Source organism: Mauremys mutica, chromosome 11 (assembly GCF_020497125.1).
Source record: "Mauremys mutica isolate MM-2020 ecotype Southern chromosome 11, ASM2049712v1, whole genome shotgun sequence".
NCBI classification, from domain to species: domain Eukaryota; kingdom Metazoa; phylum Chordata; order Testudines; family Geoemydidae; genus Mauremys; species Mauremys mutica.
Window position 1 is genome coordinate 25,923,783 of NC_059082.1, and position 17,633 is coordinate 25,941,415.

Here is a 17,633-nt window from a genome sequence, read left to right on the forward strand (position 1 = left end):
TTAAGTCCTTGGGAAAAACGGACTCTCCATCAGGAAGTTCATAATATTTTATCTGGTATTTGTTTTTGATGGTGGGCAAATAACTTTTATTGGAAGGGAAAAGAATACACAATTCAATGTAAAAGTTTTTAGTTCTTATAATAACTGTAATAATAAAACAAGCAATATAACGCAACATTTTATTTTAAACATTGATATGATGTTTGGTCATATTTATGGACAGTTTTGAATAGAGGATATGCTCTCTGGTGTGGAGATGAGATCCTCTGCCTATCTCTGGTATATTATAAAGAGTAATTTCCAATTATCTATATGATGTCAACTTAGTGGTAGTTTTAAACTCGTTTAAAAGGTGGGTGATTCATTCTTGCTGTGTGTGTTTTCATTGTGTCTTTGAATTGGACAAAGATAAAAAATAGACTAAATTCTATGTTTGACAAAACAGCTGGACTTTAAAGAGCAAGTATCTCATTAAAATCAGACTGAAAATGAATTAATCTTTTGAGAACATTCTTAAACAGGTAGTTTAGTTTATTATTAGGTTAGCATTTCACTCTGCGTCAGAGATCATAATCTCTTTATATACTTACAGAAACACACAGGTTATTGTTTTTGACACAGTGCAGAGTCGTGAATGGAAACCGTTCAGGCTACAAAAATGCATGTCCATTCAGTGCTCCTCTGCTGACGGCATGTCTGTCTGAAATCAAGTTTAAAAAATTGGCCCTGTCTCCAGCTGACTAGTTCTGTCAAACTGAGTCATAAGATTAACCCTTGATTTGTCACCAAGGAAAAATAGAATAAATAACTGTATTCACTATGATATCATTGATCCATATATGATCCATTTCACCGTAACATGCTTTTCTTAAAGCGGGGGGGAAATCAGTGCAGCTCAGAATAAATGTGAAATAAAAAATAAAACACCGACATACACAAAGAGAACTTTTTTTGGTTGTTGGAACCATGTTGGAGTAGTTACAGTTTGAACTTTCTATAGGTATATCCAGTGGTGTTTGCTGCAATTATGAGATATGTCAGTTTGTCATCATCTTTAGGCAATGTAAACTGTGAGATTAAAGAAAACTCATAACAGAATAATTTGATCCCAAAATATGATGCACTGAGTGACAATGTGGTTTGAGCATTGGCCTGCTAAATCCAGGGTTGTGAGTTCAATCTTTGAGGGGGCCATTTAGGGATCTGGGGCAAAAATCTGGCTGGGGATTGGTCCTGCTTTGAGGTCCCTTCCAACCCTGATATTCTATGATGATTCTAATGTATTGGGGAAATAGTATGTTGGTGCTATAAGCATACAACACGGTGATAATTTTCTGTGCAGTGCATATAGGTGTACCTGTGCTGCTCCAGTAAAATAGCTAATTCCTCACACAGCATGATGAAATTGTTACTTCTTTGGTTTGTCAGAAGTAAATCCTTTTAGTCAGAGCGTTATTGTTGGGAGTATTTGTCCTTATTCTATCTTTGCCCAGAGGCAGCATTTTGAATGAGACCTCCTCTTTTGTGCTGTTTTTGACACTAGCTTACCTGTGTGTTGATGAGCCTCAGCAATTTACTTGTTTAAACAGATGTTACTCAAATTAGCAAACAATACCAATTAATATTGCCTTCACACTTTTAACTTCTACTGGTTTTGTGTGCAAGTTTAGAAGATGAGCTGCAAGAAAGATGAAACACATATGCCACATAGTAAAATACTGAGTTTTTATTCCCTGCAGTGTTTCAACAATAATCAAATTATTGCATGCACACACCCAGTAGTTGATTTTACAAGATGCACATTAATGTCCATCCTTGTTTTGGAGAACTGAATCTAACCACTGCTAAAACATTTTTGACCACTATAAAAGTTTCTTATGTGCTGGAACTATTTGATTAAAAGAGAGAGTGCTTTTATTCTGCCTCTTTTTTCCAAAATAAAATTGGACTTTTGTTGTATAGGTTTTTTTGTGTGTTTCCTGAATATAAAAAGATACATTGTTCTAAATAATTCATTTTAATCCTGGAGTACTATATACTTAGGGAAGCAGTATGTCTAAGAGATCTAAAGATCTTTTAGCATATCACGTCTATAGAAGCCTAAACATAGTGAGGAGGTTTAAGGAATGGCATTGTTAATTGTAAATCAAAGCTTCTTACAGCGTTCTCTGGGGACTGAAATGGGGCTTTGTGATCCCTGGGGGAAGGAGGAAGTTGCAAGTCACTCTGCAGGCTTGGCATTTTAATAGTCTGATGTACAGTGATGTTCTTTTTTGCAGCTGCTGCTTAGTCTTTTATATGGGTGAAGAGTTTGGTTGAAATTTGGTTCATTAGCTTTTAAAACGCTGCATACTTTTCTACACCCCTCCCCCCCCCCCGTGTATGTATGTATTAAAAGCAACAATCTGATCAACATATAAAGCTAAGCAGTAAAAATGTACATGCTTTTTGATTCATTTACATTTCAGGATAACCTAATTCAAAACTGGAATAATCACAGTAGTTTAACTGTCATGCTTATATATCGTTTTGCTGGTGCATGTCACTGACTAAACTTTTGTGTCTAATCTGCATATATTCTGTATACTTACAGATATTGCAGTGCTTATTTACTAAGGTGATGGATACTGTACAAAAACCTAATGGAAGTCTCACATGATCATAGTATTTCAGCTTATTGGGCTGTTTTCTTTGCTAAATTTCATTCTGTGGTTAGATGACTTCCCCATCATCAAAGGTGCTTGTCAAAGGTATCCTAATTTCTGCAGCTTGCTTTCTTTCCCTACACATGGCTGAATTGAACGTTACCCCTTCTTTTCTTAGTCTACTGTATGTCCTTTTTCTGGACAGAAGGGAAGGCAGGGCAAACTCACAGATTTGGCATTTGACATAGTCAAAGAGAGTGGGAAAGAGATTTTCTGCTGTAATTTTTTTCTGCCCTTTGACTTTTTTTTTTTTTTAAAAAAAGAGGCTCACTGGACCCTGCACATTCTTTAACAGACTATATTCTATAGATGAATACAATTAACATATTTATGTACAAACATATGGATTAGTAGTTTCCTGATGTACTGAGTAACATACTAAAGGAGATTTGCTTTTAGTATTAATCCCCCGCCCCCAACAGTGGTAACTTCATTCCTTGCGTATTGGCTTTCATATTATATGTTTAATTTATCAAGCAAACTGAGGGAATGTCATATTCTTCACCAAGAGGATGCAGTTTAGGGAAGAATAGACTATAAATGTGTGTGTATATTGAGGGATTCTATGTAGTATATGTGCAATACATTTTTGTCAGATTAACACTAAAATTGTATGTTTCTGCCAATTCTCGTGTGTGTGTGTGTACATGTATGAGAGGGGGAAAAATGTTTTTTTCACAAAAATGCTTTTTATAGTCTAAAATGTTTAAAATTTGGCCAAACTTACTCATACATTTTTCATGCTATGTAATTTAAATATGAAATTTGGATTTTGTAATATTAAAATATTTACCTTTATTTAGTTGTCTGTTTTAAACATATGAAATATATTTAACTAAACATAACATACTGTATTTTTCTTTCGTTTGGCAGCTATACAGTACTTGTTTAAGAGGATATACTTTTTCCCCAGTTAGAAACAACCCGTGGCCTAGTAGAGATACTTAATTAATTGGGACATAATACTTTTTGGCCCAGGAAGTGATTATGTAGAAGGCTTAACTGTCTAGTCCTTCTTGTTACATATGATTCAGTGTTTCCAGTTCATGATTGCTCTGTGGTGTGTTTGTCAAAGTTGGAAGCAACTTTAGACAGAGCCAGATGGTAGTGTCACTGAAGGTGCATCAAGCTCTGACTCTACTGCCACAAGTGCTCTAATTGAATTAAAACAAAAAATAGAAGATTAACTAGGATTTTTCCATTTGTTATTCCTTTGTAGTATTTTATTTGTATGGACAAAGCTAATAATTTCTCAGTGTACTGGTAGCTACAAACCTCTGTATCTTAACTGTTGTAAATAAACTGTTTTTGCAAGAGTTTTGCTGGTTGGAATTATGACTAAAAACGGGGGGTTGATAGAATTTTATAGAGATTACAGTGTATGTCTCTCTCTCACACCCCCTATTCCCCATATGAAATGGTTCAGTCCTGTTTTGCATAAGTTCCTTTTGAGTAGATCCATGTGTGTACACATAGTACTGAAGAATTACTCTGTTTGATCGGGTGGATGGATGTCTTGGAGAGAAGCAGTGCACTTTAACTGCAGACTGTGTCATTTTTAGAATCAGTATGTATTGTGCATACCCTGTACCTGGAATGGGCAGCAATTCTTTGATGTATTACTACAATGGGAAAACGGTAAGGGTGCTTTCCTTTGTTCATATAGTTTCAAAGTGGCTGACATAGCTGAATAGGCACTTACTGAAACCCGTGTGTTTTTAGATTAGTCTAACAAAGTACATTTAGATTGCTGGTGTAATTCACTTGCATATTTTAGAAGACTTGTAAGGCTGGCATTCTATGATAAGATACAGTTAAGTTCATAGTTTGTAATTTTTTAAACATTAGCCTAACATTGAACTACATAACATTTCTAATGTATTTTCTTTTTAAAAGACCATCTGTGATCTCCATGTTTGCAATGTGTTTGCAAATGGTGTTTGTGGTGGTGGTGGGGGGGATTCTGATAGTTAAAAAACAAAAAAACGACATTTAGGTTTATTGGCTGCTTTGTACAACAGGGAGAAAAGATGAAAGCCTTTGTGGTTATTTATAAAAATAACAAGTATGAATCTCTGGGAATGATTAGAGAAGCAGTCAGCCATTAAGGCTTGCGTTTCCTGTTTGGAGTTTGAGGTTCAGAGACTAACTTTACTGTTATACCATCTGCTTCCAATCAAACTAGTATTTTGACCATATACAGGAAAGTTAGTCTGATTCACAAACTTTAATCACTATTTACACTAAAACATTTTCAGTAGACGTTGTACCTAATAGTGCACTAGAGGGGTTTTAATCCATTTTCTTCCAAAAGATTACAAAACATTACATTTTTGCTTATACTTGCAAGACTTCTGTTTTAGTGACTGGCTTCATAGTTTTGGATTCTGGTCATTTTGTGCCATACTGCTGAGATGGTGGCATTTGAATCAAGTAGTACATCTCAAGTTGTAAGCAAGCATTAAGCTCTTGTTCAAGATTTGATTTTTTCCAGAATCATTTTAAGTAAAATGAAAAAATGTTATTGGAACTATTGCAGATTACAAAGTAAAAATGGACATTCACCAGCTTTTGAAAAAATTAAAACTGAATCTTTGAATTCCTCTATTTTAATTTGCTATGTATTAAATGATATGTTTTTATTTCATAATTGATATTTAAATTTTTAAAATATCATTATATGGCAGAATACAAAACACAAATCTGGGGTCTTTTATACAGTGTATGCACAATCGTTTTATTTAAGCATTTTATATTCATATTACTTGTATATGATTTTGGCTTGTCCCTGGTCTTAAAAGGAATATATATAGATCGGTAACATAGATCAGTTTCATTTGTTTTTCTTGTCCCATAAGCTTACATGAGTTTTGTCTTTATTTAGTAGTAAACTTTTTGCTAAGGTTTTCTGATTAATGATGATCAAACGAATGATCTTTAAACTCATTAAAAACTAGGTGTATGAGCTTCTTGAATGAGAGAAAATATATTGGGGAGAGAGTGGGGAAATAAGTGAAACTGCATCTCTGTTTCATTTCCTTTCGTATCAATGCCAGCTGTCTTTCAAATGTGAAATGATTTTTCTTTCATGTCTGCTCCTAAGTTAACAGTCTTTTTGAAGTTTTATGTGAAGATATATATTAGACTTAAGTAAAATTAACTATACAATACCCCTGAAGCAAGAGGAGTGTGATTTGAACGGAGTTCTGATTTTTATTCTTTCTTGAACACAGATCGCCTTATTACAACATTTCTCTTTGTTCTGTAGCAGGAAAAAAAGCTTTGATCTTATTAAGCATTTCCAGGCTTATAGTAGATGGAAGTGCTGGTGCTGTAGGGGAGCATGGCCTGAAAATTGATAGCATGTGCCTGTTATAGGTCAGAGGTGACCTTTATGATCTTGAAGAGTTAGTAAATAGATGACAAATCAAATGACAATCCTATATTATGTTGCCTTAAATTTTGGTTGTGATTTTTTTTTAAACTTATTACCAGCTTTCGGTATTTTATTTCCTCAAATAATTCTATAAATTAGAATAAAGAATGTAATTACTATTTCATTCAAATATATGTAAGCAGAGTGCGTATGTGTGTGTTGGTTTGAGATTTTTTTTCCCTTCATCTTTTGCTTTCCATTAATGCTTTTAACCTTCAAATGAAGAGAGAGATATTTTAATTTGATATTCAGGATTGTGTGTGAACATCTCCACATTTCAAGAAGACTGCAAGACCACAGTTCATATTGAAGTGCTACTACTTTAATTTGTATCATTTGATCACTTAGCAGATAATGGCATCTGGCTCATGTTTTGAGATTTTATTTGAATGGTGATTTTGACTTTAGATATCAACATATTGCCTGCTATCTACTAAACTGTATGAAATGCTGATTTGTATGCAAAAATGCAAGTGGAAAATGGCATCCAGAAACCAGTATTAAACTTTCATCTGTGAATTATATTTTTGAAAGATATTTTTAACTTTAAAGTGGGAAAAAAGTTAGCAAAGTAAATAATACATAGGCAAAATAAGATTAAACTGAAAAAGATGCTTCCATATACTGCTAGGTAATACGGAGTGGGTGATCATAAGAGGTTTCAGATGCATTTACGTGGAAGTAGAGTAAAAGTTTACAAATTAAATGTGATTTTTTCATGCTGTCTGAAGGGATTAATTTGGTAATTTAACATATATTACAGAAGAGAAGTATGTAGGGAAAATTAGAATTTTAGGATAAATCCTCTACTAAGCAATAAAACACTACTAATATGTGGATTATATAATATGAAACAAGAACTATTTTGAGTAGTGTGTCCCCTAAATTAAAAACTAAGTAGATGAGCTTATTCTTCTGCATTAGCTATTTATACTAAACTAGAAAACTGCATGTTTTTTTCTTTTTTCTTCACCTGTTGATATCCAGAAATTATTTTCTTAGTGTCGGGGAAGAACATCCAACTATACATTGGGGGCTGGGAGGAAGGAAGGTTGAATTAAGTCAGAAAGAGTGTTCTTTCAAATTGTGAAAAAGCGCGATTAAATATTAAGCCATTTTGTCTATCAAGTTCCATATCTCCTTTCATTTCTGCTAGGTGCTAACTTCATATCCTTTGGAAGGAAAAAATCAGATGTTTGAGGCCAACTTAATGGCATGTACTGACAGGCTTTTTTAATGGCTACAGGTAGTTGCTTTCGACCCTTTTTTTCCTTTTTTTTTTTTTTTTTTTTTTTTTTTTAAGGGAAACCTATTTTGTTGGTGCTTCTTTGTTCATGTCCTGTAAAGTAGAAAAGGGAACCAATAGAGGTCTAAAAATACAGTTTTTGTTTGTGTTTCCATTGAGATAAAACAAATAAATATTCTCAGCTTTTTCAGCAATGCCGCCTGAAAATTAAAAACATGTAGGATATTATTTATATGATTTTTTTTTTACTATCTTATGTAGTCAAATAAGCAGTGAGTGAGAACTGGTTAAAAACTTGACAGAATAGAGAATAATATGCCAATATTACTGCTTATCAAACAATATCAGATCACTTGGAGAAACATTTTTGCTACATTTTGCTTAATTTTCAAGTGTATTTTGTGCAGCTTTTAATGCCACTATTCAATATAATGACATAATTTAGTAGCATGTTATACTCCAGGTACTGTTCACAGTATGAATAAATTTGGTACCTCAGTCCCTTGTGGTTATGTTTAGTTACTAAGTATGTAAGTAGTTACTCTTATGTTTTCCTTAGCGTAGGGCAAAATTTCATAGAGAGGGATTTGTTATGAAGGAGTTTCAGCTTCTGCCATTGCAAGTTGTTACAATGGTGATAAACAGAGAAGGAAAGAACAAACATAAATTATAATGTATGTTCCTGAAGATCATTCATGTTTTCCACTTTTTCAGTGGAAAATTATAACTAATTCCTGAGTGAGATGAACTAGTTCCTGAGTAAAGTTATTTTCTCCATTTTTCTGAGAGGTGTATAAAATACTATCTAGAAATAGATGGTTGGGGGTGTGTGTGGAGAGGGTTTGCTTGTTAGTGTTATTTCATAGCACATTGAATTAAAATATCAAGATAGCACATATCACTATAAGTGTTTAAAATTTTGCAGATTACCTCAGATGAAATACATCAATCCAATTTTATTTCCCTTGGTACCTTCTAAAAGGAATAAACCTGTAAAGTCTGTTTTTACATAAATGTAGACACATTCAGTTTGCAAAATTTACACCAACCAAGTGTTAATAATGTAAATGTTTTCTGCTTTCCAGAGGGATTTTGATTCAGGTTTTATTAGTATTGGACCAGTTAGCACACAGAGAGAAAAGTACAATTAAATCTACCCTATACCATATGCTGCCCATAGCAGCTCAGACAAGGTCAAAGCTAACATTTGTAAGTCAGGACAAACATAGGATCATGCAGGAAATCTCTAGGGGGTAGACTGCTTTGGGCCTTGAATAAAGTGAGCTTGTAGCATTGGTCAACTTTATTTTTTTTTCCCCTCCAAAGAGGTATTATGGGTCGCAATGTGATAGCCCAGGAGAGTTTTATCTGCTCAATTCCAATGGGCAGAACTGCCAATCTATTGAGGAGCAGTCCCCTGCTAGGAGGGTGTGTTGTCTACAACATGCTTTATTGATGCTTCAGTGTGAAGGTTATGTCCATTTCTATGGGCAAATGAAAGCAGCTAGGGAGGGGATCAGGTGCTATATTGAATGGATCTATATTTCTCAAAATTGTGGGCACCAAACAGTGACATACACTCATTTGTTCAGTGTATTTGCTTTGATAAACACACTGGTGTTGAAGACAGCTTGTAGAAACACATTAGTCTATGCCTATGAGTTGTAGAAACTGAGATTACCAGTGAGATAAGAGAAGTGAACTTAAAAGCAAAAGAAAATATATCAGTACTCCTCTAGTTTAATGTGGTCAGTATTAATATTATGTAGGAATTTATATCATAGCCATAAAAGTGTTCTGAAATTTGACAAACAAGTACTGGAAATGGGTTGATTAAAATGATCAGTTTCATTCTTCCTTTGAATTCCTTTAATTAAAACACTGGAATTTTTATAGACTAAATTGTACATATCATTAGTCAAAAATGTGGTCTGATCTTTTTTTAGGAAGTGGAGGAGAAGGCAACTTGTTTAGAAAATTTTCGCAAAAGGAATGTTCAAATATGTTGTGTATTTACTTCCGTTCCCACTCTTTCATTTCCCTCTCCCCCCTCCACCTCAGATATTCAATCAGGATTTTTAGGAAGTTAGTTTAGTGCTTAAATTTGACTACATCCTTGACATGATACTGCATTTCTTAACACCTCATGTTAACCCAGGAAGTAAGACGGGTTTGCGTAATGCACCATTATGGTATCAATAATTCCACATTTTCAGAACTCCTCAAATAGGCATTTATGACATGAGCTTAAAAACTGTATAAACATTTATTTACAAGATGGACTTTAAGGCACTGAAGGAGCCATATCTTCCTACAGTTGTAGTATTTTTCTATAGATTTATGCGATCATTAAAAATTATGGTCAGGTTAATAGTTTAGACTGGCATTCTTTTCTCCTTTTTTTTCCATTGTGCTTAAGTATTGAGGGATTCTCAGATCAGTTTGAGACGTCATACCTGGTGTCTGAAGACCTTGGCAGAAAATAGTATTTAGTACAGAGTTAACTTGACCCTTGCTTTCCTAGCTTTCGTTGTGCTTAATTATTGTTTTTGTGTGTTCATTAAAATTTGACAATACCTAATATATTTTGTTGCCAGTGTGAGTACTTGTATCTTCTTATAAATACAGGATGGAATAACTATAATTGCCATTCTTCATTCCCTCAGTTTTTATGTTCACTATGTTTCTGAAGGAGCTGAGCACTAAAATGTTTCCATTTATCACAATACCTTTTCAGCAGCAGAAGCCTTTACTACAGTACATACAAATAATATATTGTGAAAGTCTGCCACGTCCCCGGATCATTCATCAGTGCATACTTATATAATACATGACTGGTGCTGATGAAATTTGGAAAGGCCAGTTAGTGGAGTTCATAAGGTAGAGATGTGGGTATCAATTTTTACTGCCCTAGAAAAGAAGTTTGTATGTAACAGCTTGATAAATGTTAGTTTTTGTAACCTCTGAAACTTTCTGAATAGCAAGGTTTAAATGAATAATATAATTTATAATTTCACATACAGCATGCATGTTGGGAGATTTGGTCCTGATTTAGTGGAGGCATGTTTAAAAAAGGTTTTGATATTTTGCTTCACTGGCATGTTTCATCTGTTTACATCTACATGTAGTATGGATCAAGAGCATATAAAAATACCAAACCCGTTAATAGGAAGGAAATTAGTTGAAAAGCATGCAAATGAGGTGTTTTTGGTGCTTTAATTGATGTTTATAGAGTGAAGATCTAATTTTATTAACAAAGCAAAATCAGTAACTCAAACCTTTTAAGATAAAGTAATGCCTTTATGTTTGGAAATTTTTAAATTAGTAAATCGAAGGACATGGCATATAATCTCCTGATACTTTGTAGATTTATTACACTTTTTAAATGATTTTTATAATAGTATCAATTTAATATGTTAAAAATAACCGCACATTTGAAAGCAGATATGCTGCTTAAACCTGACTCAGTAGGAACAGTCCATGCTGTTCTGAGCTGCCCCAGCTCTGAAAGGCCAAGCAGGCTGGCTCTACAGTAGTACAGCCTATTGAGGGAAGACATCGACAAACTGAAGAGAGCTTAAACAAAAAAAAAAAATCCAGAATCACTCAACCATTCATACTGGAGAAATGTGGAACGGCTCAGGGTGGGGGAAGGAGAGGGAAGAGGAGCTCTTGACCTGTGCTCTGCAACTCCCTTGTCCCGCTTCCTTCCTGCTCAGGCCACACAGCCTGCAGGAATTATTACAACCCTAGGATTGAAGTGTAAAGTCTGCATATAGCGTCGAGAGAGACAAGACCTCTACTATATGGACCATTTAAATATTGACTCTGGAGTGGGTGTTTTGGAAGAGCTCTCCCACCCCTCATTAGTTTAATATGGGTGCTTTCTTTGAAGTTCCCTTCTGCTCCTGCCTCCAATGTGCTTAGGGGAATTTGGGGAAACCTTTAGCAGGATGGATTTTCTTCTACCTGCTTGACCGAGTTGTCTGCCAAGCAGATTTTTTGGGCTGGATGGTCTTTTAGCACTATTCCCTGGCTCCCTGAGAATGTCAGCCGGGGAAGAACTATTTTGGTTCTTCCCAGGTGTCATTCCCATCACTTGATAGCCCAAAGAGACAATATTGGGCAGCCAGGTCATACTTAAAACCTCATTACACAGCTGCTGCAAAAGAGAAAACCTTCTAACTAGGGAACAAATTCCATCACTGTGTGATGAGAGGCTTGCAGAGCTGTTAAGGGCCAAGAGCCACATAGGCTGGATAAGGGCCCTAAGCATTAAATATGTTTAAAAGGTTTGAGCTACATGATCTAATGCATCTTTTCCGAACTTGAAAGGGTATTTAAACATGTTTCCTTTATTGTCAACTTATAATTAAAAGTTTGCATTTTGCTTCTTGTAGATGTAGTCTAATCTCAATAATCTTTTTTTTTCCTTTGCTTTTAAATTCTGTTCATAATAACACAGAGTAAAACTTATGATTAGATCATTAACCAGAAAAAAAACACTGGCATTCATCTGCAGGTGATCAGATGACATAAGACGCCTGGTTTTAATTTGCGGGTAGGTCTGATTGTAACTAAAAGAGACTTGCTCTTTTTGTGGAATTGGCTGACTATTTCCCCACATCTGGAGTTAATGAAGTCTTTGAGACCACATCAGTTGTGTTTTGCCGCCAGAGCCCTTTGATCTGAAAAATCTAGACTGGCACAAGTGCAGCTTCATAACATTGCAGCTATGTTTTTGCAAGCTATAGTTAGGATACCAAAAACAAATAGAAACTATATAAACTTATGTGCCTGTGCTAGAACTTTCATGTAGCTATTTGAAAGGGCCTCTTTGACATTAGAATATTTCAGAACATTTTTATTATGCTAATGTCCTGTACATGTGTAACCATAAATGATGCATTTGTTGGAGCTGAACTTTTTCAGCTTAATTTCCCTTCTGTGGTGCTTGCTTGTTTAGACAGTTTTATAAAATGTCAAAATTATTAGAAGTGATTGAAATTTCAGTCTGTAGCCTACATTACAACTCTTGTTGATAGCATTACTTTGGCAAAGTTGAAAATATGTATAATATGTCATGGTGGATTTTTTCACATTAATCAGTGCACATCTCTATGTCAGTGCTGCATGTCATTGAGCTTTGTTTCCTCTGCTGTCCTGTGACAGTGATAGATTATCCATCAGCTATAGCATATGCTGCATTATTTTGCACAACAGACAACTTGTAAATTACACCTAGTTTTGCCTAATATGTTTGTAGCCTTATGTTTATGAGCATTTAAAATTTGACAGTCTTATCACTTTTGTTTGACTGTGTGAAGTGTGTGTGTATATATACATATATATATTTATTATGTACCATAAATACATACATACTCTTAACACAGTTTATAACATGTTGTCATGCTGTAGCTCAGATTTGGTTAGCACTTTCCATTGTAAAATGTTCTTTATTTCCAGGAATTCAACATTTGGAAGTAACCAGAAAAAAGTAGCCACCAATTTGAACAAAAGCTCTTGGAAACACTAACTTTGTTGCCAAAATAACAAAAACATACAAACAAAAATGTCCCCTTGAGTTTGTTTGCAAAATGTAAATGCAAAAAACAGAGAGATGCTAAAAGTTGTGAAATGTTTCCACTTTTCCTCCCTATCTTCCATGCTTCAAGACCCAGTTCTTGATAAAGAAGATGCCTAGGGTGGCTTCAGTACTTCCTTACCAGTGTTTTATACACTGGTATAGCTTAGCTGATTTCATTGGAGTTACATCGGTGTCAAACTTGTGCAAAGGAATGGCAAATCAGTCACATTGCGTACAACTACTCTATCCAAACACTTACTGACCCATTTGATCTGACAACAACAGGCTGGAAAAGCATTCTGGGTTTTTGTATGCAAATAAATACAAGATGTGACCCACTTAACTTCTCAAATTCCCATATTAGAACATTCACCCTTGCATACTAGAATAGAGGTTTCCTAGATGTTGGTGGTAGTCATAGACCCTTTTTAGTCTCTGTCTTTCTTCTCTTGAGTGGTACCCAGCCTGTTACAGTGGTAGGGGAGTGACCTAACTGTGTATGTATGTGTGCCTAGGTGTATGCATGCGCACACAAAAATATGCACAAATATGCACCTTACAATTTTGGCATATCTCTTATGCACTTATTAAGTTTAGACTTTTAAAAATAATACATTTGAAACCTATAAATAAATTAGTTTATTTTGGGGAAAAGGGGAGAAGAAAATTGAGTAATTTTTAAAAAATAACCTTTTTTATTTTAACATATTATGTGGCAAAAATATTTTAGCTCAAGTTACATTTTTGTGTACTCAGTAGCCATTTACTACATTAATGTATCTGCACTACAGTTTTTCATAAACTAAAAATAATTTTAAGAGGACATTTTTTATTTTGTTTTTGCACTATGTCTCGGTTCCTGGTCCATGACTGGAGCCTCCTAGATACTACAATACTACTACTATTAATAATAACAATATAAATTGTTCATATTGGAATCATTAGAAAAATTATCATTATAAAGATATTGCCTGCCATGGCACAACTTGCATTATACTATGAGTCATTGATGAATTATCTATATTGATTTTGTTTATACATACCATAGTTGCTGTAATTAGAATCATTTGATCATTACGTTTATTTGGTCCCCTGTATAGTTTTCAATTTGATGAGAAAGTTGGTTATTTACCAGTGCAATGTTCATACTGAGCTTATCTGAAGCAAGGGCTTACCAGAAGAAATTGTTACTCTACTGCCAAATCAAAACAAGATTTTTAAAAGCTGTGCCAGACTTAAAAGGTTATTTGATGTTGAAGTTTTTAGATCACTCAGCATGATATAGACTTGCATTACTTCTCCCCTTCCCCCACCCACTACCACCGGTAACTCTAAAAAAGCAGACAGGTTTCTGATTGAATTATGCAGTGCAGTGACACTAAACTCCCAACAGTTTCACTGGACATGAATGTTTTACCTGAGTTGTTGGGATTCCAACTTGTTAAATATTTAAACAAGAATAGAGTTATTTTAAAATCAAAGCTTATTTTGGGACCACTATTTTGTTTCTGTGTGAGATATGTGCTTTGTAAGCAGAATCAGCACTTAGGCTTTTATCAGGCCACCTGGTTGAATTGGCACACCAGAAAGTGTGGTGTTAAGATCACAGTAGTACTTTAGCAACTTGCTAAAAACAAAATAATGTCAACAAATGAATTAAATATTGGGACTTGCTGCACTATTCCCTTTAATTTAGGTCTCTGTACTAGCATGCTGTTTCTTATGTGTGACAGCCAAATATTACATCCATGCTTTTTGTTGCTTTCCAATTTTTAGGTATACGCACCATCCCCAAGTTCTGATGATTTCAATAGAGAATCTCCAAGTTACCCATCTCCTAAACCACCAAGCAGTATGTTTGCTAGCACTTTCTTTATGCAAGGTAAGTAAAGTACCGGTAACTCTAAATACAGTAATGTTTGTAATTTGTCCTTTAGGTGGAAATGTGAGGCTAACCCAGAGTTGCATCAAATAATATAATAAATACATTTCCAGAGAATGTATTGTGCTCAGTCGTAGCGTTGAATTTTGTATACTTCTACAATCTGTTAGCTGAAGGGAGCTATCCTTTGATTTAAAGGTTTCTTTGTGACATTAATTGCTGACTGTAATTTAAGGGGATTATCCAGCAGGCCAGATGGACAGAATTCCCCATTCTTTGATTTGTAGGAGCTTCAGAACAACGCACCAGAATGATAGCAGAAAATGAGGTGAGGGCTTCTTGGTCATTCTGGATTTTGGCTGTACAATATCTGTTATCAATCTGGGTTCTCAGTGAATGCTTATGTCTCCACTGTGCCAAAAATACAGATGACTTTGAATTGCACACAAACAGGGACCAGAATTCATGAGATTGAGACCACGTTTCCTCAACTTGATGTCACATAACTAGCTTTTATTTTGGTTAGATGAGGTTTTGAAATATATTGTAAACATCATCTTTGAGTACTGAAGTGTACAATGTCATTGCAATCTTTATTGCTGAGGGAAAACAGTGCTGACACACTTTGGTTTGAGGCTTATATAATGTAGTAATTATTAGTTATTTAAGTCTGCTATTATGGAACCTTTTTTATTTTATAGTATTAGAATGTTTTAGCAAATATAAATTGCCTATTATGGATTGAGAAATCTTTTCCACTGTATATTTATGGTTAGCATTACTTAGCCAAGCATCAAGTTTTTTTGCAGTCTGGAATTTTTATCATCCCTCTAGATATAAATCTGGCCTTACTGAAGGTCTTTGTAATTAGCAGAGTACTTGGTATTTTCTCAGCTGTGGTTGGATTGTATTTCAGCTATAAAGCCTCATTTTTTTAAATATAGCAACACAGTGTGGTGGCAGGAGAATGGGAGACACCGTATTAGCTATTCCCTATTTCAGTACTGATATTAGGCTAATTGAGTTGGTGAATTATGTATTTTTTAAATAATGTAAAGGAAAGGAGAACTCAGTACACTTCTTGTATTAGAGAGAGCTCTTTCTTTTCTTTTGTTAAAAAAACATAGATGGGACCCACAACTCTTCTGATCTTTGGAATTCATCCAATGGGATGAGCCAGCCTGGTTATGGTGGAATGCTGGGAAGCTCCTCTTCTCACATGTCACAGTCCAGCAGTTATGGCAGTCTACACACACATGACCGCTTGGTAAGTTATATAGGCTAATGCAATTGCGTATGTAAATATATTTCTGGAGACTGATCTGTTTCATTTCCCGTCTGATCTTCTAGTAGTGTCAATTCAAAATTAGATTGTCAGAATTCATAATTGTGGCATATTGATTTTGTTGCATCTTGTTTGTGTATAATTTTAAAATTATTTTTGGTAATGGAATGGGTTGTTTGGCTGATGGACAGCTAGTCCCTTTCTTAGATAATGGTATCTTAACAAGATATATAAATGTATTTAAAGATTCTGGTTAATTGGCTCTTATTTGTTTTGCTTTCTTCTAGAGCTATCCCCCACATTCAGTCTCGCCTACAGATATAAATGCCAGTCTTCCTCCAATGTCTAGCTTCCATCGCAGCAGTGCCAGTAGTTCACCTTATGTCGCTGCCTCACATACTCCACCCATCAATGGATCAGATAATATACTGGGTAAGATTCTCTTAGGATTAAATAAGAATTCTTTGAAGTTATTTAGCCAATAAAGGTTCCTTTTCTTTTGTTTTTTAGTTCTGTAAGATACTAAAGCCTGGTCTATACTGGGGGGGGGCGGGGATCGATCTAAGATATCAAGTATCAGAGGGGTAGCCGTGTTAGTCTGGATCTGTAAAAGCAGCAAAGAATCCTGTGGCACCTTATAGACTAACAGACGTTTTGCAGCATGAGCTTTCGTGGGTGAATACCCACTTCGTCGGACGCAAGTAGAGGAAATTTCCAGGGGCAGGTATATATATGCAAGCAAGAAGCAAGCTAGCAAGCAAGATCGTTATCTCTAGCTTGCTTCTTGCTTGCATATATATACCTGCCCCTGGAAATTTCCACTACTTGCATCCGACGAAGTGGGTATTCACCCACGAAAGCTCATGCTGCAAAACGTCTGTTAGTCTATAAGGTGCCACAGGATTCTTTGCTGATCTAAGATATGCAACTTCAGCTATGAGAATAGTGTAGCTGAAGTCGATGTATCTTAGATGGACTTAGATTGACTTACTTCACGTCCTCACGGCACGGGATCGACGGCCACCGCTCCCCCATTGACTCCGCTTCCGCCTCTTACCCTGGTGGAGTTCTGGAGTCGACAGGGAGCGCGTTTGGGGATCGATCTATTGCGTCTAGATGAGATGTGATGCATCGATCCCCAATAGATCGATCACTACCCGCCAATCTGGCGGGTAGTGTAGACATACCCTAAGAGGTAGGCCTGGTCTGCACACAAATTTATGCCCAGTTAACTAAAGAGGGGATATTTTTTAAACAAATTTAGTTAAATCAGTGCAACCACGCCATCCCCCCAGTGTGGATCCTCAAACCAGTGTGATTGTATTAAAACGGTTTAGCTTAAATTGGTTTGTAATAGCCTTAAACTGAACTGATTTCAGACACACTTAAATTGTGCCCCTACTAGGGAATTGCACCCATTTAATAAATGGCCAGTGGTCCCCCAGGCTTTGTGAAATCAGTGCATAAACAGCATGTAGAAGGCTCCTGTTTT

The 17,633-nt window shown here is 35.3% G+C and overlaps 1 protein-coding gene across 23 annotated transcripts in view; it reads left to right on the plus strand.

Annotated features, from left to right (window-relative positions):
• TCF12 (transcription factor 12) overlaps positions 1–17,633 on the plus strand; it is a 328,520-nt gene that overhangs the window by 274,745 nt on the left and 36,142 nt on the right. For 21 of the 23 annotated variants that reach the window (XM_044980195.1, XM_044980193.1, XM_044980202.1 and 18 more), the window contains 3 exons: positions 14,751–14,856; positions 15,984–16,123; positions 16,429–16,573. In XM_044980195.1, the coding sequence (XP_044836130.1) occupies positions 14,751–14,856; positions 15,984–16,123; positions 16,429–16,573 (391 nt within the window). Of the gene's footprint in view, positions 1–4,189; positions 4,344–14,750; positions 14,857–15,983; positions 16,124–16,428; positions 16,574–17,633 lie in introns of those variants that run through there. The other 2 variants (XM_044980215.1, XM_044980216.1) reach the window with 1 other exon arrangement.